A 26610-nucleotide genomic window follows, 5' to 3' on the forward strand; every position below is an offset into this window, starting at 1 on the left:
ACAGCAAGTAAACGTCAAGTGTCTGAGGCTAGATTTGAACTCAGGTCCTCCTGAATCCAAGGCCAGTGCTTGGGACTCAAATCTTTCCCCCATTACTCACAAGCTATGTGTCCTTACAAAAATGACTTTATACCTCTGGGCCATGCTGTAAAATAGAGACAATAAAATTTGCATTACCTCCACAGGATTGTTCATAGAATCAAATAAGATAATGCATGTAGAGCCCTCTAAAATGCACAGGCTCAGATTAGCAGGTGATCAATAAGGCAGAACCTTAATGAGTCCTTGGAAATGAGACTGGCTTGGTCTAAATACAAGGTCCCATTCCATTGTTGTTCAGTTGTTTCAGTCATGTCCAACTCTTGGGGTTTTCTTGGCAAAGACAGCCAAGTGGTTTGCCATTTCCTTCTCCAGCTCATTTAACAGATGAGGAACTGAGGCAAACAGGGTTAAGTGACTTGCCCAGGGTCACACAGGTAGTAAGTATCTGAATCCAGATTTGAACTCAGGAAGTCTTCCTGACTTCAGGCTTGGCACTCTATCCACTATACTACCTAGTTGCCTATTGAGTCAGGAAGACCTGAGTTCAAATCCTGCCTCCAGTACTTACTAGCTGTGTAATACTGGGTAAATCTCCTTATCTTTCTCATCCTCAGTTTCCTTATCTGTGAAATAATAATAGTAGTGCCTTCCTCACAGGGCTATTGTGTGGAGCAAATGAAGCCATATATTGAAAGTGCTTCACACCCCATTCCAGAGTCAAATACCATGTCAAAGGTCATATATGTGTGTGTGTATAGATGTATATATACACACACATATATGTATGTATATATATATGTTTATATATAAATATATATGTATGTATATGTATATATAGTTGTCTGAGTCCAGCTGTTCCTGGATTCTATGGCAATGATCCAACCAATGCCCAGGACCAGCCCTTCTAGAAATTCGATCCTGTCTCCCTCTGCCCTTTGATCCCTTTTCAGCATTACCTTCCTCATCTCCACCTCCTGATTTCCATGACCTCCTTCAGGTCTCAACTAAAATTCTACATTCTATAAGAAGTCTCTCTCAGTCTTCTTTAATCTCAGTGCCTTCCTTCTGAGACTATCCCTGATCTATCCTGTCTATATCGAATTAGTACCTAGGTGTCTGTATGTTTTCTCCTTCATTTGACTGTGAACTCCCTGAGAGCAGGGACAACTTTGGGACTTTGTTTGAAGGGTTTTGTCCCTTTTTTGTATCCCTAGCACTTAGTGCAGCCTATGACATGTTTTAGGCACCTACCAAATGCTTCTTGACTTGTGTCCTGGAGCCCTTTGCCAAAGCCCCCTTCTTAGGATAATGTTTTTTTTTTTAATGAAAATAAAATGTATAGGATTACAAAGGAAACCAAAGGTTAGTGAAAATAAAGATGTATTTTTTTCCTGTTCAAGTTCACAGTCCCCCTGAAACCTATCCGCAGAATCCTTGGAGATCCATCCACCCCAGCTTAATAGTTCCCCATTTAGGTAGGCTCCAAAGTTCTTCCAGTCCTAAATCCTCAGTGCTTAGAGACTCTATGTGACATGTCCCAGAAGTTTCATTATGCTCTGTAGCCCCATCGAGAACTCTTTTCTTTCTCCCCAGATAAATAAACACTTTATCTAATCTTCTGTTGACCTCCTTTGAAGGAAATCTTAGGTCTAGCTTATTCTGCAGCTGATCGGGGCAATGAATGGTCACCCAGGGACTATCTTCCATAACGAAATTGATTAATTGTACTTTCACAGCCCCAGAGATGCCTCATCCATGCTGTCAGGGCTAAGGAACCAATACTTATTTCCAAACCTTTTAAAACTTCAACCATAGGATGGGATGGACCTTAGGGGTCATCTATTATAAATGATCTCTCTATGATATCTCTTTCAAGTTGTTATATATCTTCCACTTAAACACCTCTGGTGACAGAGAACTCCCTACCTATCAAAGGGAGCTTTTCTATTTGTGTATAGCATTAATTGAAAAGAAGTTCTTTCTTCTATTGAACTTTAATCTGCCTCCCTCTCTTACTTCCACCCATTGCTCCTTGTTTCACCCTATGTGAACAAGCAGACTGTCTAATCCTTCTCCTGTGCACTGTGCTCCTTGAAATATCTGCCAGCAGGGACCAGAGCTGGAAAGGATCTTTGGGGCCACTGAATTCACTTCTGCATTGTAGTCATGCAACAAATATTTATTTAGGGCCTAGGTCTCCCCATTGCTCCTTAGACCCTCAGCAATACTGGGACTTCTGTTTGAGGGGAGGGATGCGTATAGAATGTCAAAATGCCCCCTCAACAGGCAGTAGGACCAGAGAAGGAGACTCTGGCTAGGACTGTGACCACGGGCCTTATAGGTATCTGGCAGCAAGATATGTCCTATTGGTTGGGTACTATTCTTTATGCTGAGCCAAAAACTGCTTCCTTGTGATTTATGGACCACGAGAGTTGATGAAGGAATTCCAGGACTAAGATAGAAGGAGGGAAGAGATGAGCATAGGAGGGGGTAGCTAGGTGGTTCAGTGGATAAAAATCCAGCCTCAGACGCTTGACACTTACTAGCTGTGTGACCCTGGGTAAGTCACTTAACCCTCACTGCCCCCGCCAAAAAAAAATGAGTATAGGAGGCAGTAGGTATGGAGGACAGAGCCAAGGGGAGCAGAGATGGAGCAGCATGTGTTCTGGAAACAATATGGCCTAATGGAAACAGAAGTAGACAAAGTCTGCAGATCTGGGTTTGAATCCTGCCACTGATTCTTCTGACTAGGAATTCAATTCACTTGAATAAACCATAGTGTTGACCACTATGCTAGGCACTGGGGTGTCAAAGACAAAAATGCAAGGGTTCTTGCCCTCAGGGAGCTTACTTTCTAATGGGGTAAGGTGGGGAAAGAACAGATACACAGATGAACAAATGCAAAATATGTACTAAATGTAGTGTTTTGGGGGGTTTTTTTGAGGCAGTTCAGGTTAGGTGACTTTCTTTTTTTTTTTCTTTTTTTAGTGAAGCAATTGAGGTTAAGTGACTTGCCCAGGGTAACACAGCTAGTAAGTGTTAAGTGTCTGAGGATGGATTTGAACTCAGGTACTCCTGACTCCAGGGCTGGTGCTCTATCCACCGAGCCACCTAGCTGCCCCAAGGTTAGGTGACTTTCCCAGGTTTGCACATGTAGTGTCTGAGGCTGCATTTAAATTCAGGTCCTCCTAACTCGAGGGCCAGCACTTTATCCACTGTACTCAGTGCAAAGTTATCTTTTTATTTTATTTATTTTTTTTTGTGGGGCAATTGGGGTCAAGTGACTTGCCTAGGGTCACATGGCTAGTAAGTGAGTGCAAACTTATCTTAAGAGTGGAGACCATTCATAATTGAGGGAATGAGGGAAAAGCTGTTGTAGGAAATGGTAACTGAGCCTTGAAGGGAACCAGGGAGAAAGGGGACTCTGACAGGAAGAGGAAAGACCATTAGGAAGCTATAGCAATAATTTAGGTGAGAGATAATGAGGGCCTGATGAGTTGGAATTGTGGTATGAGTAGAGAAAATGGGATATAGATTGAAGAGGTGGCAAACAGTGAAGAATTGAGGATAACTTCTACCTTAGCTTGCAAACCTGGGAGACTGGGAGAAGGATGGTGCCCTCTACCCAAATAGTGAAGACAGAGAAAAACCATTTCATCTCTCTGAGCCTCTTTTTTCTCTTCTGTAAAGAGGAGATAATAATATTTGTGCTTTCCATGTCACAAGACTGTCATGAAGAAAAGGCTTTGCAAAAGTTAAAATACATACAGATTATCATTAATGTGGGTAGCAATAGTTCACATTTCTATAGGGTATTAATGCAAAGTGCTGCATATTTGATCTTCATAACAATCCCTTGAGGTAGATGCTACTATTCTCCCCTTTTTATAGATGGGGAAACTGAGGCAAAAAAGAGTGAAGTGACTTGCCCAGGGCCACAGCTAGTAAGTGTCTAAGGTGGTATTTGAACTCCAGTCTTTCTTTTTTTTTTTAAGTGAGGCAATTGGGGTTAAGTGACTTGCCCAGGGTCATACAGCTAGTAAGTGTTAAGTGTCTGAGGTCGGACTGAACTCAGGTACTCCTGACTCCAAGGCCGGTGCTCTATCCACTGCGCCATCTAGCTGCCCCTGAACTCCAGGATTTCTGATTCTAAGTCCAGCTAATTCTACCACTATGCCACATATCTACCTAATAGTATGCACTTTGCGGGGAGTAGGAGGAATTAGGAGCCAGCTAATGTTCCTAGTCTGCCCTTCCACAAGTACAAAAGTATAGACTTAAGTCTGCGCTCACGCACACATCATTGGCTGTCTTCCATGCCTGGAATGATGGCTCTCCTCATCTCTACATCCTTGTCCTCCTTAAAGCCGGTGCCTGCCTTCTGAGATTATCTCCAATTTATCCTGTATATGTCTTAGTTATTTATGTGTTGTCTCTGCATTGGAATATGAGCACCTTGAGGGCAAGGTCTGGTTTGGCCTTTAAAAAAAATCCCCAGCACTTAGCATAGTGCCTGACACATAATGGGCACTTAATGCTTGTTATTTTTATCATTGCTATAAGACCAAGCAATAAGAAGAGAGACAAAAATGGTGCCTGTTTTGGCCCCTGATCTTGTTTGACCAGGTACCACTGAACACTGAGCTAAGACAAGCAAGTACAGACCCACGGCCTGGCATAGACCACTACTGCTGGATGGAAGGGCAGGAAACAGGATGAAGGGAAAGATGGATTTCCCATCAATCTGCTTCAGGGCTCACCCTGGCAGAGCCCTGCCTGCAGAAGGAATGACTCCAATGGCACCAGATTAAGTGTGAGCCAGGGGTTACCTTGCTTACGACAAAGGCCATTCTTCTCTGGAAGCAGGCTGGTAGGACTTTAATAGCCTCTCATTAGGGCAGGGCTGTGGAAGAGAAAGATGGAGAGAGAGAGAGGAGGGAGGGAGGGAGGGATCGAGAGAGAGAGAGAGAGAGAGAGAGGAGGGAGGAAGAGAGTGGAGAGAGGGAATGGGAGGGAGGGAGAAAGAGAGGGAGAGAGAGAAGGAGGAGGAGGAGGAGGGGGAGAGAAAGAGAGAGAGAGAACGAGAGAGAATGAGAGAATGAGAACAAGAACATGAACACAATAATGCTGGACTAGACAGAGCAAGGCAGGGCTCAGGCCAGCTGTGTGTGCCATTGAGGCTCATTCCCACAGCTCCTCCCTTATCAGCTTTCCCAAGGGAGCCATTCTCCTTTTTCAAAAACCATTTCTTTTTTAGCTAATGAGGACATTGCTTATCTAATGATGTATCTGGCCGTCTCTCTTTCTCTATCTCTCTTTCCATCTCTCTGCTTCTGGAAGCTCTGTTTCCATGGGAAACAAAATGTCTCACAGCGAAAAAGAGTCCTGACCAAAGAGCTGGAGTCAGAAGGCTTGAGTCTGAAGCCAACAAAGCTGGTCCCTTTACTCCCCTGGGTGCCTGTTTCCTCTTTTCTAAAATAAGGTGTGGGGTGTGTGTGTGTGTGTGTGTGTGTGTGTGTGTTGTAGAGGAGATCCTTTCTGTGAACTCTTGTGATCAGGACTCAAAGGTTTCTGGGTACAAATGCAAAATCCCTGGAAAATCACTGCAGTGAATTAGACCTAGTGGTACCTAAGAGAGAAGCCAAGAACTGCACACAGATTGAGAAGCCGTGTCCCTTTGAGAAAAACCCAGCCTTGTCACTCCAAGCATTCCCTGAATCCACTCACTCCCAGCCTCTCCCTGCCCTCAGCAGCAGCAGCCTTCCCACTCTGGAGCTGCTTCCTCCCCAAGGCCCTCTCTCCTGAGTCCCTGGCTAGACCCCAATTTTGAGATGTACCCAGGCCACACTCCCATCACTCCTGGCTCCACTCCTCACCCTCAACATTTCTCTATTTCCTTGCCAGCAGCCTTTCCCCTTCTTATCCCTTCCCAGCCACTCCCTGGCTTCTCTTGATCTACAATTTCCCTCATTAGAATGAGAAGTCCTTGAAGATGGGGATCATCTTATTTTTCCTTGTAGTTATATCCCCAATGCTTAACAGGACAGTTTTGAAAGTAACATGTTGGGGCAACTAGGTGGTGCAGTGGATAAAGCACCGGCCTTGGATTCAGGAGGATCTGAGTTCAAATCTGACCTCAGACACTTGACACTTACTAGGTGTGTGACCCTGGGCAACTCACTTAACCCTCTTTGTCCCACAAAAAAAAAGTAACGTGTTGAATTTGGTATATAATTTTTTAAAAATATGCACATAGTAGAGGTTCTCATTATCATTAATGTATGAAATTCTCTTTTTCTGTTCTACTTTGTATATGGAAATATATGTATATTATATATGTATGTACACATATATCTATGTATATTATATGTACATGTGTGCACATGTATGTGCATATTGTGTGGTATAGGCATATATACTGTAAATATGTATAATATGAAATTCATCATGTTACTTGAGAAGCGGTCCAGCTTGTTGGTTCTTCCTTCTGAACTTCCTTCTGTTCTCTTCTGTGCATTTTTAAATGCTTCAAGTGACCTTTATTTTCTTCTGTTTGGGGAAATTCCGTCCATAGCTCCCATATCCCCCACCAAATTCCAACCCCTCCCCATGGGGAAAAAAATAAGCCTAGTCAAACAAAACAAATCCACATAGTGGTCATATCCAATATATGTCCCATTGTGCATCTTGGGCCCATCACTTCCCTTGGAGGAGGTATGTAGAATGTGTCCTTATCTATCCTCTCCACTTATGATTGGTCATTGCATTGGTTAGAACTTTCAAGTTTTTTTTTTTAATACCAGAAGGACCAGGTACTTCAACGGATGCAAAATAATATAATTTTCCTTTGAAATGCAAATTTTCATCCTACTCTAGCTTCTTTGTTTATAGATTTTAAAAATGCATCAATTGATGCAGTTTGGTCTTTAGAAGTATTCCTAAATTTCTAGTCCTTCGAGTGTTAAACTTGGGGTTTTTATAATGTTTTTATTTCTGTATCTTCTAAGCTGCTGAGTTTCCTATTTAACTAGAAATATGTTAGATGACTGGATGAAACCTTGTCGATGGCTAGAGTAAAAGGGGTTCATTCATGATGCAATAGATTGGACAGTAGGGTCCTTTCTGACTATGAGATTGTATGATTTGATTAGTATTTCTACCCAAAAGAATAGAACCCCAGAATTTCAGAGCTGGTGGGAACCTCAGAGGCCAGCTAGTCCAGTCATACCTGGTAAAACATGTCTCTACAACATACCTAGCATGTGGTCCATTGCCTTTGCAAGTAAGAAGTACTTTTTACTTCTTCTTATACTTCAAGTAAGAAGTACAGGTAAAGACCTCCCAATGGGTGGTCTATTTTATTTTTTTAGAGCTCTAATTCTTAGAAGCTTTTCTTTACAAGAAGCCTAAACTAGGGGCAGCTAGATGGTGCAGTGGATAAAGTACTGGCCCTGGATTCAGGAGGACCTGAGTTCAAATCTGGCCTCAGACACTTGATGCTTATTAGCTGTGTGACCCTGAGCAAGTCATTGAACCCTCGTTGCTCAGAAAGAAAGAAAGAAAGAAAGAAAGAAAGAAAGAAAGAAAGAAAGAAAGAAAGAAAGAAAGAAAGAAAGAAAGAAAGAAAGAAAGAAAGAAAGGAAGGAAGGAAGGAAGGAAGGAAGGAAGGAAGGAAGAAAGAAGCCTAAACCACCTTTTATAACCTTCTGTTGTCTGTAGACAAGGAAGATAAGTTCGATAACTCTTCTACATCTTCCCACTCAGCTATGCTCCTCTAGACTTTAAGATTAGCCCCATCCCCAATTTCTGAGTTCTTTCTCCTTCCCTTTTTCAGCTTGCTTCTGTGTAATTCTGTGATAGATTGTAGATTTCTTGGAGACAACCACTGCATTTATTTTTCTTCTTGTTGTTGTATTTCCAGCACTTAGTATAGTTATTAAACACATATCAAGTGTCACATATTTGAAGACAGTTTTCATGTCCCCCTGAAAAATCTTCTCTTCTCAAGGATAACATCCCCAATTCTTTTACCCAGTGTTATACCATGAACACAAATCCTTCACCATCCTGCTGCCTTCTTCTACACACTCTCTACCATATCCATATCTCTCCTAAAGTATGGTGCCCAAGTGATCTTCCATGGTTTTAACAGGGCAGAACATGATCCTCCAGGTACAGTCTTACCAGGGCAGAGGAAAAGGAATCCATTGACAGGAATTATTCTTTTAACTGTGGTCTTATTTGCTTTTTCTTTCCCCTCAAAGGTCAGAGCCTTATGAGTGAGGCTGGTATTCATTGTTGTTCAACAAGTGGGATCTTGCTGACACCTTAGAAGGTTTAGCTAATATGGGGACTACCTAGAAGGGCTAGGTATTAGGACCTGCTTTGTCCTCTGGAAGTAGTCCCTGTCCCAAGAGCAAGACAAAGCTCCAGCTGCTCCAGCTTTGTTCCTGCTACATACAGGTTGGTATCTTAGAGATTCTTACTCTCAGCCCATACAACATGGATAGTGACTCATTGCAGAGGTTCAGCTCATACCTTTTAACAATTCAACACGCATTTATTAAGCTACTAGGGAATGCGAGGTACTGCCTAGGTGCTGCGTATGCAAAGACAAAATGGAAAACAATTCTTGCCTTCAAGAAGTTTAGATTTTATGAGGGAGAGGTGGTTATATAACAATTAAATCTGTAGATTACTATAGTATGAATTGAGTCAGGTGAGGATATATGGAGAGGGTAGAGCTGGAGTGGAGCCCTGAAGTGGGCTAAGGACTGTAAGAGGTGGAGGTGACTAAGGAGTGCATTTCAGGCATGAGGGACTGCCTGTGCTAAAGGCTCAGAGGTGGGAGATAGAGCTTCAATTTTAAGAAATAGCAAGTATGCTTTTTTGACTGGAATGTAAGAGTGGTGTTCCTGAGCAGCTTCATGGGTGCTTGCCAGAGTCATACAAGAGGGGAGAACTCCATATCTGGGACATCTACTTTCCATATTCACCCCGTTTCCTGAGACCTTGCACCGCCAATGCTGCTTCTGCAATGTGAGTGATCTCTTCAGGGAGCCCCCAAGGCTCCATTTCTTTCTATCTCACCGCAGTTCCTAGTTACACTCGATTACATACAAGATGTGCTGGGTGGTTGTTATTTAAATAACAAACCACGGCCTGTCTTAATTATAATTTTCCACCTCTCTAAAGCAATGGGCCACTGGGTAGCAAGTGGACCATGTAGGAAATCCCCAGGCCGTCTCTCCAAGTCTTCTCCTCTAAATGCTTCAGAGCAGATAAATCAGATTTTAAGTCTTAGCTGTGGCATTTGAGGAGCGTGCCCAAGAAAGGGTTCCTGACAGTGGGGCCTTCAGCAACCTTTTAGGCAGGATGAGACTTGGGAGAGCTGCTCAGAGCCCTGACTCAGCAACTTATGATCCTAGGGTAGTTTACTTCTCCAGCATTGGTTTCCTAGAGCATAGGAATGACCATGTCACCCTCCCCACCCCTTCCCTCCTCATTAAACTGCAATGGCTCCCTATTACATCCAGCATCAAAGATAAAATGCTCTGTTTGGTATTTTCAGCTCCTCATAGCTTGACCCATTCCTACCTTTTCCAATCTTCTTACTCTTGGCTTATCCTCCAATATGTAACTCCACGATCCTACTTGTTGCTCCTCCAAATGAAATTCCATCTCACATCCCCTTTGTACTCAGTAAATCCCATGCCTAGAATATTCTCCCTCCTTACCTTTATCTTCTGGCTTCCCAGACTTCCTTCAGAATCATCTTAAATCCCACCTTAATGAGACCTTTCCCTGGCTTCAATCCCCCAACCACCACCACCACCACTGTTTACTTCCCACTTAGACTGCATATATGTCGCCATGCTGCCTCCCTTGTTAAAATGTGAGCTCCTTGGGGCAGCTAGGTGGCGCAGTGGATAGAGTACCGGCCCTGGAGTCAGGAGGACCTGAGTTCAAATCCGGCCTCAGACACTTGACACTTACTAGCTGTGTGACCCTGGGCAAGTCACTTAACCCCAATTGCCTCACTAAAAAAAAAAAAAAAATGTGAGCTCCTTGACGGTAGGGACCATGCTTTTGTCTTTCTTTGTATCCCCAGGGCTTAGCACAGGCCCAGGCACATAGTAGGTTCTTAATAAATGTTGACACAATTTATAAAAGAGGGATAAGAGTGCTAAATACCTTAGTAAGGCTTAAATGAAGCATTATATATAATGCGTTTTATAACCACCACCATGCCCTGTGACTTCATAGGAGTGGAGACCTGCTGGTGAATAATTCCCTCTACTAAAACAGCAGCTGCTCTGCCACTTAGAGATTTTCCAGGGGGGCACTAAATGGTTATCATGGCACAGTGGATAAGATGTTAGACTTGAAATTAGGAAGACTTGGGTTCAAATTTCATCTCAGACACTAATTATGTGTCTCTGTGACTGGCCCAGGGTCACATAGCCTTAAGTTATAAAAATGTATTATTATTATTATTTTATTATATGACCATCTACAACATGCCTCAGGCTTAGAGATAGAAAGATACTCAGTGCCCCCAAGAATCAGTCTGGGTTAGGAAAAGGACCCATGTATATTTCATCCAATAACCTAAAGATAAATATGTCGATGGAGTGGGACACACTTGTGTAGCAGGAAAGGGTCTTGGACTGAAGTCAGAAGATTACCTTAATCCCAAATCAGCCACTAATCAGCTGTGCAATCTTGGGCAAGTCACTCCCTCTCAGAACCTTACTTTGCTGATCTTCAAATCAATTAAACAAGCATTTATTAAGAGCTTACTATGTGCCAGGCACGGTGCATACTCTTTGTGACCTGTATGTACAAAGGGGGTGATACTTGCTGGGATGCCCTCAGAGAACTGTTAGAAGGATCAGTTGGGATAATAATTATGATGGCCAATATTTGAATAGCCCATGCTCTCTGGTGTGTCTCCCTTTCAGCTTCCTTTTATGTGTTATTTTCTACCATTAGAGTGTAAATTCTTTGAGGGCCTGGACCATCTTTCTATTGTATTTGTATTCCCAGTCTTTAGTATGGTGCTTGTCACAAACTAGGCCCTTAATAAATGCTAGCCGACTGACTGGCATTCATTAACATTTCATTCTCAACCACAATGGGAAAGGGGCTTCATTTGGACACCAAAGGATCTGAGTTTGAATCCTGCTCTGTAACTTCCCACCTTAAGGAAGGCCTTTAACCTCTCTGGGTCTCAGTTTTCTTCATTTCTAATCTAAAGTTCTCATACCAGATGATTTCTAAGTCTCTCCCAGATCTAATTCTGTGGCCTTCCTCTTGGATCTGTCACTTCCTGCTTTGAGCTGGTTTGGGGCTAGTTACAACAACCTCTCTGAATCTTGGCCTCCTCATATCTAATTTATACATAGTTATCTGTTCTATCTCCCCATTTTTTGACTCTGATAAATGCTTATCACCTGGAAGGTAAGAGGGATAGACTAACTAACCTTTAATATCTCTTCCAGTTCTAAAGCTATGATCCTACTTACACCCCACACACTTAAGTACTTTACCCATCATCACACAGGTAGTAACAGAGGTGGGATTCCAAACCAAGTCTTTCTTCCTGGTTCCCAGCCTCTCTGCTACCCTACTCTTCTCTAATATAGAAAAAAGGTTGGTAAGCCTTAAAGTACCATAGAAATGTCAGTCGTTGTTATATTACATCCCTGTAGCACTTTATGGTCACAAAGCACTTTCTTCTCCATTACTTATTTAAGACTCACAACAGCCTTGTGAGGGATGCTGGGCAGGGATTATTTGTCCCTATTTTTACAAAGGAGGCTAATGTTTCTCTCTTTAGTTAACAAAGGCTTTCTGGAGGTGGTAGGATTCGGGACAGGAAGGATGAGGATGTGGAAGGAGGGAGGGTAGCACTTGCATTAATTGCCAACAATGGGAGGAGTTCCAAGCATCTGCTTGACAAGGCTGTTCTTCAGATTCTTGAAGATAATCAAGTCCTCTCCATCAGCTCTCATGTCCTCAAAGTAGCAACACTTGCCCATCCCTTCCCCAGTGAAGGAGCTAGAAAACTTACATGCCTGTGGATGACCTCAGGCATTTAAATAGCCTAGTTGATGAAGAATATTCCCTACTTTCTGGTTCTGCTGTTACCTTGGCCAACTAGAGGAGCAAACATGGTGAGGGTATTGAACTTGGAATCATGGGAATTGAGTTTAAATTCTAACTTTTCCATTTGCTTCCTTGTTGACGTTGGACAAGTCACCTAACCTCTCTGGGCCCCAGTTTCCTACTAAGTAAAACGAGAGGCTTTGACTAGAAGGTCTCTAACATCCCTTTAGGTTCTAAAACTATTCTCTTACCACCCTAAGACCTTTCCCTTCTCTGGGCATTAAGTTCCTCAACTGTGAAATTAGGAGGTTGGACTGGGTAATCTCTATGGGCCCTCCCAAACCCATAACTCTGCCTTTCCTGACATATTCTGACATTTTCTACCTCTCAAGTAGAAAAGTAAATCATGGCTCTAAGCAGGAAGCATTTTCCATCTATGTTTCCTACGAATGAAAAACTAGCAGCCCTTGTCAGCTGGCCTTAGGATCCATAAAGATTGTCCAGGACTGTGTTCTTTGTGGGTGGGTTGCCCCAACCACTAGTGCAAGTGGGAAAAGTACTTCCTAAAGGAAGTGCTGAAATCAAGACTTCACTTTGTACATTGTTTCCCCCAACAGAATGTAAGCCCCTTAAGGGAAGAGGATGTGTTATTTTTGTATCCCTAGTGCCTAACACTGTGTCTGGCATATGTCCAGCAAGTCAAACTACCACAACCATCTCAACTACAACCTCCACTTAAACCCTGATGGAGACAGCTCAGAACCCTAATCCCCCAAACCCTTGAAAGAGCAGCACCCTCCAGATCACTGTCTCTGCTTCCAGCCTGGTCCCCACAATCACTCTTGTGGGGAGCCACCCCTGTGGAAAAGGGCATCAGTCATTCCTATCAACTGCTACCACTAAGTAGACTGGTTCTACTTCATTGACAAGGTGAAACAGCAAGGCATCCTGAGGGAAGAAAAGGAGGCAACATTTGTCAAGTTAATGTGTGCCAAGGTCTGCCCCTCATGCCTTGATGAAGATAGCCTACTAACTTCAGCCCAAGAGTCTTGGGAATAAGATTGCAACCCCTGCTTCCATCTAAGCTTCCATAGCCATCGTGGGAGGAAACAACTGCTGTGGCAAATAAACCCCCCTCATCCTCACCACCAACAACAACTTCTGACCACTAATGAGTGGAGAGATTCAAGAGTCCCAAGAATAGCATCACCTCCTAAAATACTGACCCTATTTCCATCCCAATCCCCATAGTCATCTAAGGAAGCAACCCTTGTACAGATGAAACTCTGTAGTGAAGACATGGAAAAGACAGTTTCCACTATCTAAGGCCTTATTGATATCAAATTGTTCAAAAACAGAAGCAAGTATTGCCTTATCCCTGGAAATTAAAGAAAATGCATTGCTACTGCTTACTGCTGTACCCTAAGCATCATAAGGCTTTTCCATATGGCTTGCAACTGAATTGTCTTATATGTGTTGTCTCCTCCAATTAGAATGTGAGCTCCTTGAGGGCAAGGATTGTCTTGCTTTTACATTTGTAATGCTAGGCTTAGCTTACTGCTTTGGATGTGCTAAGTACTAAATATATGTTATTTTCATTCATTTAAGAATCTTTGTTTATTTGGAACTATGCGCAAAGGATTATAAAATTGTGTATGCCCTTTCATCTAGCAATACCACTGCTAGGTCTGTATCCCAAAGACATCAAAAAAGGGGGAAAGGACCTATTTGTTCAAAAATATTTATAGCAGCTTTTTTGTAGTGGCTAATAATTGGAAATCAATGGGATGCCCAACCATTGGGGAATGGCTAAACAAGCAAATGGAATATTGCTGTGCTATAAGAAATGAGAATCAAGCAGATTTGAGAAAAACCTGGAAACACTTATGTGAACTGATGCAAAGGGAAGTGAACAGAACCGGGAGAATGTCATATACAATAATAGCAATGTTAGATGAAGAACTACGAATGACTTAACTATTCTCAACAATACAGTGATCCAAGACAATCCCAAAAGACTAATGATAAGGCATACTATCTACCTCCAGAGAAAGAACCAATATTGATTGAATACAGACTGAAGCATGCTATTTTCACTTTCTTTCATTCTTGTTTTATTTGAATCTTGAACAAAATGAACAATATTAAAATGTTTTACATGATTGTACATGTATAACCTATATGTAATTGCTTACTGTCTCAGGGAGGGGGAAAGGAGGGTATAAAGGAGGGATACAATTTGGAAATCAAAACTTTAAAAAATGTTAAAAATTGTTTTAATGTAATGGGGGAATAAAGCATATATTTAAAAAGTTTTAAGAATATTTGCTTGCTTACACACTCAGTTCTTTGGCTGTAGGGAACATGTCCTTAAAAAATTAAGTATGATGGAAAGATCAGTGGCCTGGGAGTCAGGAGAGCTTCACTTAAGTCTAGACTCAGGTACTGACTCACCTTATGACTTTGCCCCTCTGGGCCTCAGTTTCCTTCAGTCTCTTTAGTTGCTTTTTAATCATCTACAGTGCCTTAGTTCTTGCCAACAATGAGTTTGAAGGGGAAAATTCTCTGTCCCACAGAAAATATTTTTAGTGAGGCAATTGGGGGTTAAGTGACTTTCCCAGGGTCACACAGCTAGTAAGTGTTAAGTGTCTGAGGCCGGATTTGAACTCAGGTCCTCCTGAATCCAGGACTGGTGCTCTATCCATTGTACCACCTATCTGTCCCCTCCCACAGAGAGTATTAAAAAATCCAAGGTCTCTGACATTCATTCTTTTATATTGTGGTAGCGTGTTGCTAAGATTTGGGCCTTGTAAGGACCTTGGAGAGAGATCATTGTACCCTACCCTTTCATTTTACAGAGGAAGAAGCTGAAGGAAGGGGATTTCTCTCATTGTTCCTTTGGCTCCAATGGAGAATGGATTCTATCAAACTTAATTCTCCCTCTCTGTATCACTGTCTTCCAGAATGTGTATTACACAAGCAGTCAGCAGCTCCAGCTAGGCGTCCTGAGTCCCACTGTCGATGATGACGACAACAGGTGTCTGGTGGATGTGAACAGTCGGCCCCGGCTCATTGAATGCAGTTATGCCAAAGCCAAGAGAATGAAACTTCACTGGCACTTTTCTCAGGTAATAGGCCTTCCCTACTGCTACCCTTGACATATCCCAGATTCCATGGCCATTGAGTGCGACCCCAGGATACCTGAGTGCATACAAACTGGTCAATACTCTTGGCTCTTTCTCAGAGCCCCAGAGGATAAAGGACCCATGAGAATCAGGTGGTGAAAACCAGAAGAGGAATAGGCTTGGGAGGTTATAGAATGGTGGTTCTTGGCATGGGGTTTAATGGGCTCCCCAAATTAGGGATTATGTGGCAACCCAGCAACTCCATTAGAGAAAGAAAAAGGAAAAATGCCCAAACACATTTATATATTAAAAATGAGTTTATTAAAGGCTATACTTTACTGTTGTCCAGATACAGGAAGGGGGTACTGTGGTCCTCCAATTTGCCTCCAGACTGGGGTAATGATGTTGTAGCTCCCCCTCCTTTCTCCTTTGTGCAAGATAAGTCCTATCTCTGACCTATGTTAGGGTTACCCCTTCCTTTTCAGTGTTTCCAAGATAATAAGTGATGGGAAATGAGGTATCATCTATTACCTTCAATTCCAAATCTATACTTTGAGCAAAGTAGTTTGTTGAGTGGTATGAGATTGGGAAACTCAGTTGTTCCCCACTTTACTCAAGATTGTGTAACAAGGGCATTTTGGAAGATCTTAGCTATGAGCCATTTGGATCCAGGTGAACACATCTTATGAAGTTCTCACTGGAGACACGGGAAGACCTTTTCAAATGTTTTTTGGAGTGAAAGAGAAAAGTAAGAAATAATAACAGGTATCATTTAGATAATGGTTTAAGTTTTACAGCAGGCTTTTCAATCTCACTTGATGCTCCAAACAGCCCTGTGAGGTAGATGCTATTATTATCTCCATTTTATAGATAGGGAAACAGAGGCAAAGAGAAGTGAAATGTCTTCACTGAAGTTATATATTAAGTGTCTGAGGTAAGATTTTAACTCAGGCTTCCTGACATTGCACTACCTAGCTACCTCAATAAAATAAATAAAATGGTAGAAGTATACAGAACAGTGAGTTCTACATTTCCTGGTTAGTGTCAGGAGGATTGTCTTGGGTTGGACCCTCACGATCAGATCAAAAGCCTTAGAGAGATACTGTTAGCTTTTTTCTTCCCTTGGGGATATACGAATGCTAACTCCCCATGGCATATGTGAATGCTAACTCAGAGTGGATAAGGGACAGGGAATAAACCGCTAATACACAAAGATCCTAACGAGAGGAGAAAGGCCTTCCTTATTAATATAGCTCTCTATAAATGTGTGTAGGCATGTATATATTTTCTAGCAAGCAAAATCGATTCATTTACATTCCAGAGAGTGAGGAAGGAGAGCACTTGCAGTTTCAAATTCTAAGAAGCAAAACTATATCCTTATAAACATAATGAAAAGGGTCGTAGAAACCACAACCCGGACATTAGGATTCGGGTGGGGGGGCACAGCAATACTCCTGTGCTTGTTCTTTTTGCTTTGTGTATCCCTTTGGCACTCTATGGACCCCTTCTCAGAATAAAAATGTCTAAATGTAAAAAATAAAATAACATGATTATTGTAAAGGATTGTAAAGGAAACCAAAATTTAGTGAAAATAAAGATTTAGGGTTTTTTTCCCATCTAAGATGATGGACCCCCTGAAATCTATCCATAGACACCCTCTGGAGTCTGTGGGCCCTAAGTTAAGAACCCTGAACTGGATTCTCCTTGGATCCATATTTCGTGGTGTATATGTCCCAAGTGTCTGGATCAGGAAGCTTGGGAAACCTTGATCATGATTATCTTCGGACATCACTACCAAGAAGAGTCAGGGAACACCTCTCCCCAACCTCCACTCTTACCCCTCCCCCAAATAAACAAAAACAAACAAGCATACAAACCAATCAATCAATCAGTGTCAAGTTGAGTTAGACAAACAACCCGCTCCTTGATACATCATCAACTTTGACTTCCTAATCCCCTTTGGATTCCCCTGGGCCTGAAAACAACCACTATCACCACCACCCCCCTTGCACTTATTTTTTCTCTCCATCTTATTTATCTATTTATCTATCTATCTACCTATCTATCTATCTGTCTGTCTGTTTGTTTGTTTATTTATTAGTGAGGCAATTGGGGTTAAGTGACTTGCCCAGGGTCACACAGCTAGTAAGTGTTAAGTGTCTGAAGCTGGATTTGAACTCAGGTACTCCTGACTCCAGGGCCAGTGCTCTATCCACTGTACCACCTAGCTGCCCCTTTTCTCTCCATCTTAGCCCAAGGATCTTTATACTTTGCTGATGGCCAGGTATAAATCCTGCCTGGATTTTTGACTTGGGCTTGCTATCCTCATAACACTACCTCCTCAGCCCCAGGTAGAGATTTCTCTTGCCCTTACCCAAAGGACTGCCTAACTATCAACATCTGTCAGCCTTTCCCGGTCAAGACTTGTTGGTGATTGGCTCACTTTTGTTCATTGGAAGAACTACTGAGCTAGCACCATGCTAGCAGATGGTAGTCCTCCGAGCATTTGGACTTAATTTCATTTGGACTTAATTATAGTATCATACAGAATGCCCTGGGATGAGCATAGTAGGACTTAGAATGGGGAGACCTAGGTTCTAGTCCCAGCTATGACATTTATTAACTGCATGGCCCTAAGCAAGTTCACTTCCCCTCGATGAATATAATTTTCTTCATCTGAGGATAATAAAATGCTTTGTAACCATTACTATAAAATCAAGGGCTATGTCTTTGTTCCTCTGAGCCCAGTGAAAGGGGTACGACAAAATCCCCTGGGCCCTTCTTCTTTCCTGGGCTCCTCAGGTCAGCACATTTGTGTCTTTAACTATATTTAATGGAGCTCATTAGGACGGCCTCACGTGCCAAAGCCCTGGGGCTACGAGCACTGGTCACATTTTCTTCTGAGGCTGCTTAAAAGGTAAAGTCTCAAGTGGCTCCTGATCTTCCTGGTATTCCTCCAGGGGGCAGGTGGATGGTTAAAGGGTGTCCATGGCCCCCTAGGCATCTGCAGTCTCCCTGCTCTGGGCAGGATCACTGGAGAGGAATGGTATTCTTTCTGGTTAAGAAAAACAGACATTTCTACTTCCTGGCTGTTGCTAAGGACAGCAGAACTTCCTGATATGGGAGATGGGATTTCAGTGGCTGAGCTGAGTCTTACCCTGCTGATCGGGTTACAGACGTTCCCCCAACCCCTATGAATTCAGGAATGCTATGGAGAGTGAACCACCAGTTTTTCTCTGTGAAAGCCTATCAAAAATGCCTACTGATGTGTACTGGCTCATATTCTCACTGGTGGTATTGCCACAGCCTTCTGCAAATTTCCCAGGGATTTCCTCAGCCTTTCCAAATGTTGTTCCCATCTTTTGTCTAGCATTAGAAAGTAAGCATTGCCCCCAAGCAGAAGGAGAAATGCCAGGAAGCCACTGTGAGGATGCAAATGTACCCCCTGAGTCCTGGTCATCTTAGATCCCTGTAATCAATTGGTGGGCATAGATTATGCACCTGTTATGTGCCACACACTGTGCTCTGTAGTGGGTGTACAAAGATAAGAATGAAATATTTCCTGTCCCCAAGGACCTGGCTTCTAACTGACCTCCTGTTCTTCTGGGTGATGCTTCAAACTAATTCCATCACTCCTTTCCTCTAAAACCTTCGGTGGCTCCCCACTGTCTATTTGGTGGTCAGGGAAGTCCTCCCCTAGGAGTTAGCACTTGACCTGAGCTAAAGATGAAGCAAGTTAAGAATTCTAAGAGGCCAAGATGAGAAAGGAATGTAAAGACAGGTAGATGGGCCAGTGGATTGTTTGAGATTTGGAGTCAGGAAGATCTGAAGTCAGATCCCACCTTAGGCACTTATTAGGTGAACACATGACCTTGGGTAAGTAACTAACTTTTTTGCCTTGGTTTCCTCATCTGCAAATTGGGGATTATATTAGCACAAAAAAAACTAGGTGTAACAGTAAATAGAGCTCCAGGCCTAGAGTCAGGAAGACCTGAGTTCAAATCCAACTTCAGAAACTTGTAGCTGTGTGACCCTGTGCAAGTCACTTAACCCTGTTTGCCTCAGTCCCTCATTTGTAAAATGAGCTGGAGAAGGAAACAGCAAATCAATCCAATATCTTTGCCAAGAAGATTCCGAATGGAGTCACGAAGAGTCAGACGTGACTGAACAACAAATTAGCACATACTTCAAAAGGCTGTTGTGAGAATCAAATGTTGTACATTATATAAACCTTAAAGTGCTATAAGTGCTAGCTATTGTTGAAGCATTGGGAGAGTCTGACCAAAGGCAGGGAAGCAAAAATAGAATGCTAATTCTGAAGAAAAGCTCATAGCCCAGTTGGACTGGAGCAGAAATTTCAGGAAGAGGGTTCACATGAAATGTCTGGAAAAATAGGTAGAAGACTGATAGTGGAGTGTTTCAAATGCTAGGCTGAGAAGATTGTACTTCATCCTAAAAGTACTAGGGAGACACTAAAGCCTCCTGAGCAGGGGAAGCAATATATTGATACCTTCAGTTTATTTTGAGGAACTCAGGGAGAAATATACATGCATGTATGTGTGTATGTAGAGGTGTGTATGTGTATATATGTATGTGTGAATATATGCATGTATATAATATTGTACATATATAGGTACATTAAAATGTACAAAGCACTATGATACATGATAGATTATAAGAAGTGCAAAGGAGAAACCAGAAGTGCCAGGACAAATATCAGAAGGAAAAGATCACTTTCAGCTGTGTAGTTCAAGAAGCCTTCATGGAGTCAGGGGCACCTGACCTAAGACTTGAATGAAGGGAGGGATTTTGATAGGCAGAGGGCTGCCCATGCTAGACAACATGAGTAGTGTGAGCAAAAGCATGAAGACAGGAAAGGGTAGGATGGCAACCAGAGAAGATGAAGAGCCCAGTTGAGAATGAATGGTGCACAAAGGGAATAGTGTAATAGAAAGCTGGAAAGAAAGGTCAAAGGCTAGGGCAGCTAGCTGGTAAAGTGGATAAAGCACCAGCCCTGGATTCAGGAGGACCTGAGTTCAAATCTAGCCTCAGATACTTTACATTTATTAGCTGTGTGACCCTGGGCAAGTCACTTAACCCTCATTGCCCTGCAAAAAAATCTAATTTTTAAAAGATAAAGAAAGGTCAAAGCCAGATGTGAGGGTCTCAAATGCCAAGCTCAGGTGGTAATAGGAAGCCACTGAAAACTATTGAATAGAAGAGTGGTGTGATCAGAGCCATACACTGGAAAGATTACCCAGGGAGTTGTATGAAGGATGTAGCTCCTGGCCCTATCACTTTGCCCATGTATGGCTTTGGGTTCCTCTAGGTCTTTGTAGAAGGAATGGGTTGAGCTAAGTGATCTTGAAGGTCCCTTCTACCTCCAAATTGATGATCCTGTGTTCTTAATGGCTCTCAGCCTGAGAGGATCATCAATTTGGAGGTAGAAGGGACCTTCAAGATCACTTAGCCCAACCAGGAAGCTGTTCCAATGGTGCAAGTAGGAAGGGATGAGGGATTAAACTGGACTTGTGGTCACAAGAATAGAGAGAAGGGGATAAATGTAGATGACATTATGGAGAAAAACAACAAGGCAACATGGCCATTGGTTTGATGGAGGGGTGAGGGAGAGAAAGGAACCAAAGATGACTCTTAAGATTTTGAGCCTGGGTGGCTGGGAAGATGGCAACATCACCCATAGGAATGGGTAGGCAACATGGTGGGGAGGATGATGAATTCAGTCTGGGGTTCAGTTCAAGGTGCTTGTGGTAATTCAGCAAGCACCTATGAGATGGTGTTCAGGTGATAGGCTACCAATGGAGGTGTAGATTCAGGGCTCATCTGTGTAAGGGTCATCATTGGAGTTGGGGGAACAGGTGAAATCAACATGGAAAACAATAAGATAGAAGAATGGAGGACCCTGCCTCACACAACTGTACATCTCCCCTTGTCCAAGAGCAGTACCTTGCACTTGGTAACATCATAATAAATATGTCAGAATTATAGGATCATAGATGTAGAACTGGAAGGAAACGTAGAAACCTCCAAGCTGGCTCTTCTCTCTCCTCCCCCTTCTCAAATTGCAAATGAAGAAACTGAGACAAGAAATTAAGTGAATTGCTTCCCCAGGGTCACGCACAAAAAGTAAACATCTAAGTCAGGATTTGAGTCCATGTCTTCCTAATTTCAAGTCCAGTGCTTTCTCCACTATCCCACCTGAATGTGAATTGAATTGGATTAAATTCAATAGGTAGAGCTAAAGTAAGGCTTGGGTATTAAGTGCAGATTTTATTCATCACTATTTCTTCGGTTCATCTTGGATAAGCAGAAATTTACTATTTCTGATCCTTTGGGTATGTGATTGCCCACATGCACAGGTGTGGCCATGATACTTAATGCTGTTTGGAATTCTGTGTCTATGACTGTATGTGACAACTCTCAACCCACAAAAAGCTTTGGGTAAGCATTTCCCAATGGGTGAAGATATAGATAGATTAGATAGAAAGATAGATAGATAGGTAAGTAGGTACGTAGGTAGATGGGTAGGACCAGAGTTGAAATCCTGCTATGCAGATTTATTAGTCATATGACCCTACATAAGTCACTTTACCTCTCAGCCTCAGTTTCTTCACCTATCAAATAAGAGTAATAATAGCACATAATACAAAGGATTGTTGTGAAGCTCCAATGAGATGATGTTGGTAAAGCACCTTTTAAACTTTAAAGTCCTATATAAGTTCCAGCTGTATACATGCAGACACAGGCTTCTCAATTAACATGGAAATATTGCCTCTGCTGACTTCGTTTGGTCCTTTCCTTTTCCTAGTCAGGTTCCCAAGATGTACAGTAAGGGCAAAAAGCTTCATTAGACCCATGCTTGGGAGAAGCGATTTGTGTATTCGTGGTGTATCCATCCATGAATATCCTTATATATGTACTTGGGTTCCAGAGTGACAGCATCCTGTGGAATTTCCAGGATGTGATGTGACCATTCATGAGCAGCATAATCCATACAGCCAAAGGAGGCCTAGATTTAGACAATATAAAATCACCTATCAGAGCCCAAAGTGATTCTGAGGATGGAATCCAAGTTTCAGATGAGGAGAAGGAGGGGGGATCATGGCCAGAAAGTAGAGACAACAGGAAGCTTATAGAGGAAGTGTAAACTGAGGCAAACCTCTTTTAATGGAATTTAGAACTCTCATTCCACGAAGGTGAAGACTGGAGAATGCAAAGTCCAGTTCTCCAGATTTAAATCCCCTTCTTGCTAAAAGGGAAGGAAACTGAAGAAATACAATGCTTATAAAATTAAAGAAAGGTTCTTATTAAGCAGGGAAGAAAACAAGAATTTAACATACTTCATGGGTACTATCCCGCCTATGCTGAATAGGACACCAGGTAGCAGATTGTGTGAGTTTATATACATTTTAAACAAAGACAGTTTGGACAGTTTGGAAGGAAAGGTGGGTTTACTCAGTGGCTTCCATTCTCAAGGGAAAGGGGAGTGAGGAATCCGAGGGGTCAAGGAGATGGCCTTTGATACACAAAGCAGAAAGCAATAAGTAGTTCACAGTTCAAGGTTTAATTAGGAAATGAGTTGATAAGGAAATCTCTCAAAAAACAGGATAATTCAGAGAGTCCCATAACAAGACCTATGGGAGATCTGGAGACAATAAAACCCTAAATGGGATATGTTCAGTCTCATAACTTGCGATCAGATAAGATAGAAATGTCCCTTGAAGGTCCATAAACCACCATCAGCAAATAGTTCAGAATCTGCCTCAGTGCTGGTAGGAGCTTCGTTGGCTTCAGGGTTACTAATTTTCTAGCTATGTTGACTTCAGTCATTGAAAAGGATTGTTGGTGTGTTAGCCAGTTCAGCCAGTCCTCATAAGTTTTTCTGATTATCTGGATAATTGGATAATTGGGGGAATCAAGGAAATCAAGGCATCCATTTTCACAGAAGGAACCCTAGAAGCCATCAAGCCTAACACCTGATTTGGCAGATGAGGAAACTGAGGTCTAGAGAGATCAAATGACTTATCCAAGGTCTCCCACCTAGCAAGCATCTGAGGGGAGATTTGAATCCAAGTCTTCATGATTTCAAGTGCCCAATATTCTATCTGTCATGCTGTTAGTTGTAGGGTGTGAAGCAGAACAACTTTCTGACCCCTCCTGGGCCTTCACTCTGCCCTCTACCTAATCCTGCCTCCTTTTTTTGTAGGACATTGAGGATTAAGTGACTTGCCCAAGGTCACACAACTAGTAAGTGTCAAGTGGCTGAAGCTGTATTTGAACTCAGGTCCTCATGAATCCAGGGCCAGTGCTTTATCCACTGTGCCACCTAGCTGCCCCCCATTCTGCCTCCTTTGGAAAAAAATGGCAGTTGCACCTAATAGAATAGTTTTCTCCTGATTCCCAAACAACTTTCACCTGTGTAACATAATTTCATCTCAGAATCAACCCTGGTGGTATTCACCAATCTGGCTTCTCCAAATTCCCATAGGGGTTCATAGGCTTCCTTTGACTGCTCAAGGGGTCTATCGACTGCCAAAGTTTTATGACACAAAAATAGGTTAATAACCCCTGGACTAGAGTGAGTCCCCCAGGTGGGATTAATTCAAGGGATTCTGGGTATTAGAAACAGACTTCCAAACAGTATAGCTCATTTGTGATTTGGGGTTAAGTAATTCTGATCTAAGCACAGAAGGTGGTCCCTATATCTGCCAAAAAGGACTCCCTTTTTTATAAAGGATCAGAAATGGAAAGACATCCAGTCTGGTTTGGGGATTAAAGCAGGTTGGGGCTGAGAATATAACTTAAGACTTAGGAGCCAAGCAGGAATTTGTAACTAAGCTGTGTACTTGTAATTGGGTAATCAGAATAGCTTGTCTCCAGACATACCTCAGACCTGTTGTGAGGTTGATCCTGCATTTTGCCTCCAAGTATGATGGTTTAGTGTGTTAGTCTACACATGGCAACCTTCCTTGAAAGAAAACTCCCAGCATGAAGGAAGCAACCATCCTGGGAACTGATCTCTTCCAGCTCTGTTACCATCAACAGTTTGGATTCACATCTGCCAGGTTGCCTGATGCCTTTACCAAATTTAATTAAATCCAGTAACTATCTGTTAAGCATTAAGAGTCCTGTGCTGGTAACTGGGAGAGATAATGAATATTAAATGAGACAGGGTCCCTGAGGATGATACAGCGGCGTTAGGAAGAGCAAACAATTTGGAACCAAAAGGCTTGGGTTCAAATCCCATCTCTGCCAGTGAGTAACTGTGTGACCTTTGGGAAATTGCTTAGTATCTCTGGACTTCAGTTTCCTTTTCCATACAATGAAGAGATGAACTACATGGTTTTCAAGGTCCTTTTGGGTGATAATCCAGGCTGTTATGCCCCCTGTCCTCAAGCAACTTATAGTTTAATGGAAAAAAGTAGACATATACATGAATATTTAAAAACTAGAATTGTATGGGGATAAAATGAGTTATTGAACATGAAAGTTCTTTGGAAATGTAAAATACCACTACTGAGTTATTTTTAAAAACTACCTCACATTAGCTCATTTGATCTTCAGTGTGAGAAAGGTACTGTGATGAGTGCATTGTTATTCCCATTTTACACATGAGGAAACTGAGATTTGGGCTGAGTCGGCACTGATTGGAGCAGCGACTTGAGTCCGGGTCTTCTAATGCTAAAAGCATTGTTCTTTCTACCTCACTATAGTGCTTAGAGCTAGTATCTCTGTTTCCCTAGGTTCCCAACCACCCAAGACTTGGCTGTCTTCTATAGTCTGTGAGTTTATTACTTAACCCTTCATTTCTAATTACCCTGTGGCAGGGCACCAAGGCTATCCTAGATAGCTGCTCTCTGGTCAAGATTTGAATGTCTTGTCAGTTCATTGGGATCCCCACATCATAGATTTAGAGCTATGAGGGACCCTCAAAGTCATCATCTAGCCCCTTCATTTTATAAATGAAGAAACTAAGATTCAGGGAGGTTGTATCTTGCTCAAAGCCACATGGATAGTAAATGACAGAACCAGGATTTAAACTGAGGTCTCCAAATCTAACCAGGTTCTCTCTACTATGCTATAGCAGAGATGCAAAAGACATGGTCAGTTGTATGGCACTGGACAGTGTGTTGGGCAATCCAACTGGAATTTACCATTCTTTTGCTAATGCTGAAAATCTGGGGCTAAGCATGCCATTACTCTGGCATGGTTTGGCCCATGACTTTAGGCTCCTACAACCCTCTAAAGCCTTCATCTGTGGAAGCATCTGCTGGATCCTTTGAGGTAAAAGTCAATGACCTGCCAAGTTCATGAAAAAAAAGTCAAGGCTCAGGAATATCCAGGAATGCTAAGTAATGGGTGTATGGCATAAGGGTAGCCACAGAGAGCCCTGGAGTTGAACAATTTATAAAGTCAGAAGACCTAGATTAAATCCCACATCTGACAATGACTACCTCTGTGACTTTGGGCAACTCGCTTAACCTTCCTGCTAAGCTCTGAATCTGTGATCTTGTGATTGTATGAATTAAACCACAATCACACACTTGAACCATGACCTCACATGGATGTCTCCCTGGGCTTGTGAGGTCTGAAAAAACTAAGGAGAGTGAGGGGGTGGTTGGGAGATGAGCTATGAAAATTAGGGCATTGCCAATAAGTGGCCATTTTGGTACATTCCTCACTTCCAGTCAGATCTCTGGGCCTCCAGTGCCCCCTGCCTGGCTCATCCATCAGCTGACTATTTCAGCTCCCCAAGGCACCTTGAGCTGCCCTCCTGGGAGGCTCCAGCTCTGTTGCCTCTAGGCAAAAAGGCCCATTATTAATAAAAATAGTAACTGTCAATAGGAAGATCCGCTGCCAGATTTCATCGAGTAAGAGCTAATTAAAATGTCTTGTGCCCAGTGTATGCTTCATTAGGGGTGGCCAGCAAGTTCTAAGTGTAAAACATCGAGGCAGTGAATAATCTTGTGTGTCCAAGCCCATCAGGGCAGCCCTTTCATCATATTCTCTCACATGTCTGGGCTCCCATCAGACTAATTCTTAGACTAAAGAATCCATTTCTCCCCTCACATCATTGGCAAGAGCCACTGGAGAAAGAGAAAGAGGGAATATAATGGAAAGGACCTTGGCCTTGATATCAAAACACTTGGATAAGGCCTGGCTTCTCTACTGATCAGCTAAATATTGATGTAGGAGGGGCATCGAGGTGGTGCAGTGGATAGAGCGTTGGCCCTGAAGTTGGGAGGACCTGAGTTCAAATCTCACCTCAAACACTAGCTGTGTGATCCTGGGCAAGTCACTTAACCCCAATTGC

At 42.5% G+C, this 26610-nt stretch overlaps 1 protein-coding gene across 1 annotated transcript in view; it reads left to right on the top strand.

Annotated features, from left to right (window-relative positions):
- GALNT18 (polypeptide N-acetylgalactosaminyltransferase 18) overlaps positions 1-26610 on the top strand; it is a 475154-nt gene that overhangs the window by 427151 nt on the left and 21393 nt on the right. Inside the window, 1 exon segment of the mRNA XM_043969506.1 lies at positions 15117-15281. Within this exon segment, the coding sequence (XP_043825441.1) occupies positions 15117-15281 (165 nt within the window).

The sequence above is a fragment of the Dromiciops gliroides genome, chromosome 6 (assembly GCF_019393635.1).
Source record: "Dromiciops gliroides isolate mDroGli1 chromosome 6, mDroGli1.pri, whole genome shotgun sequence".
NCBI classification, from domain to species: domain Eukaryota; kingdom Metazoa; phylum Chordata; class Mammalia; order Microbiotheria; family Microbiotheriidae; genus Dromiciops; species Dromiciops gliroides.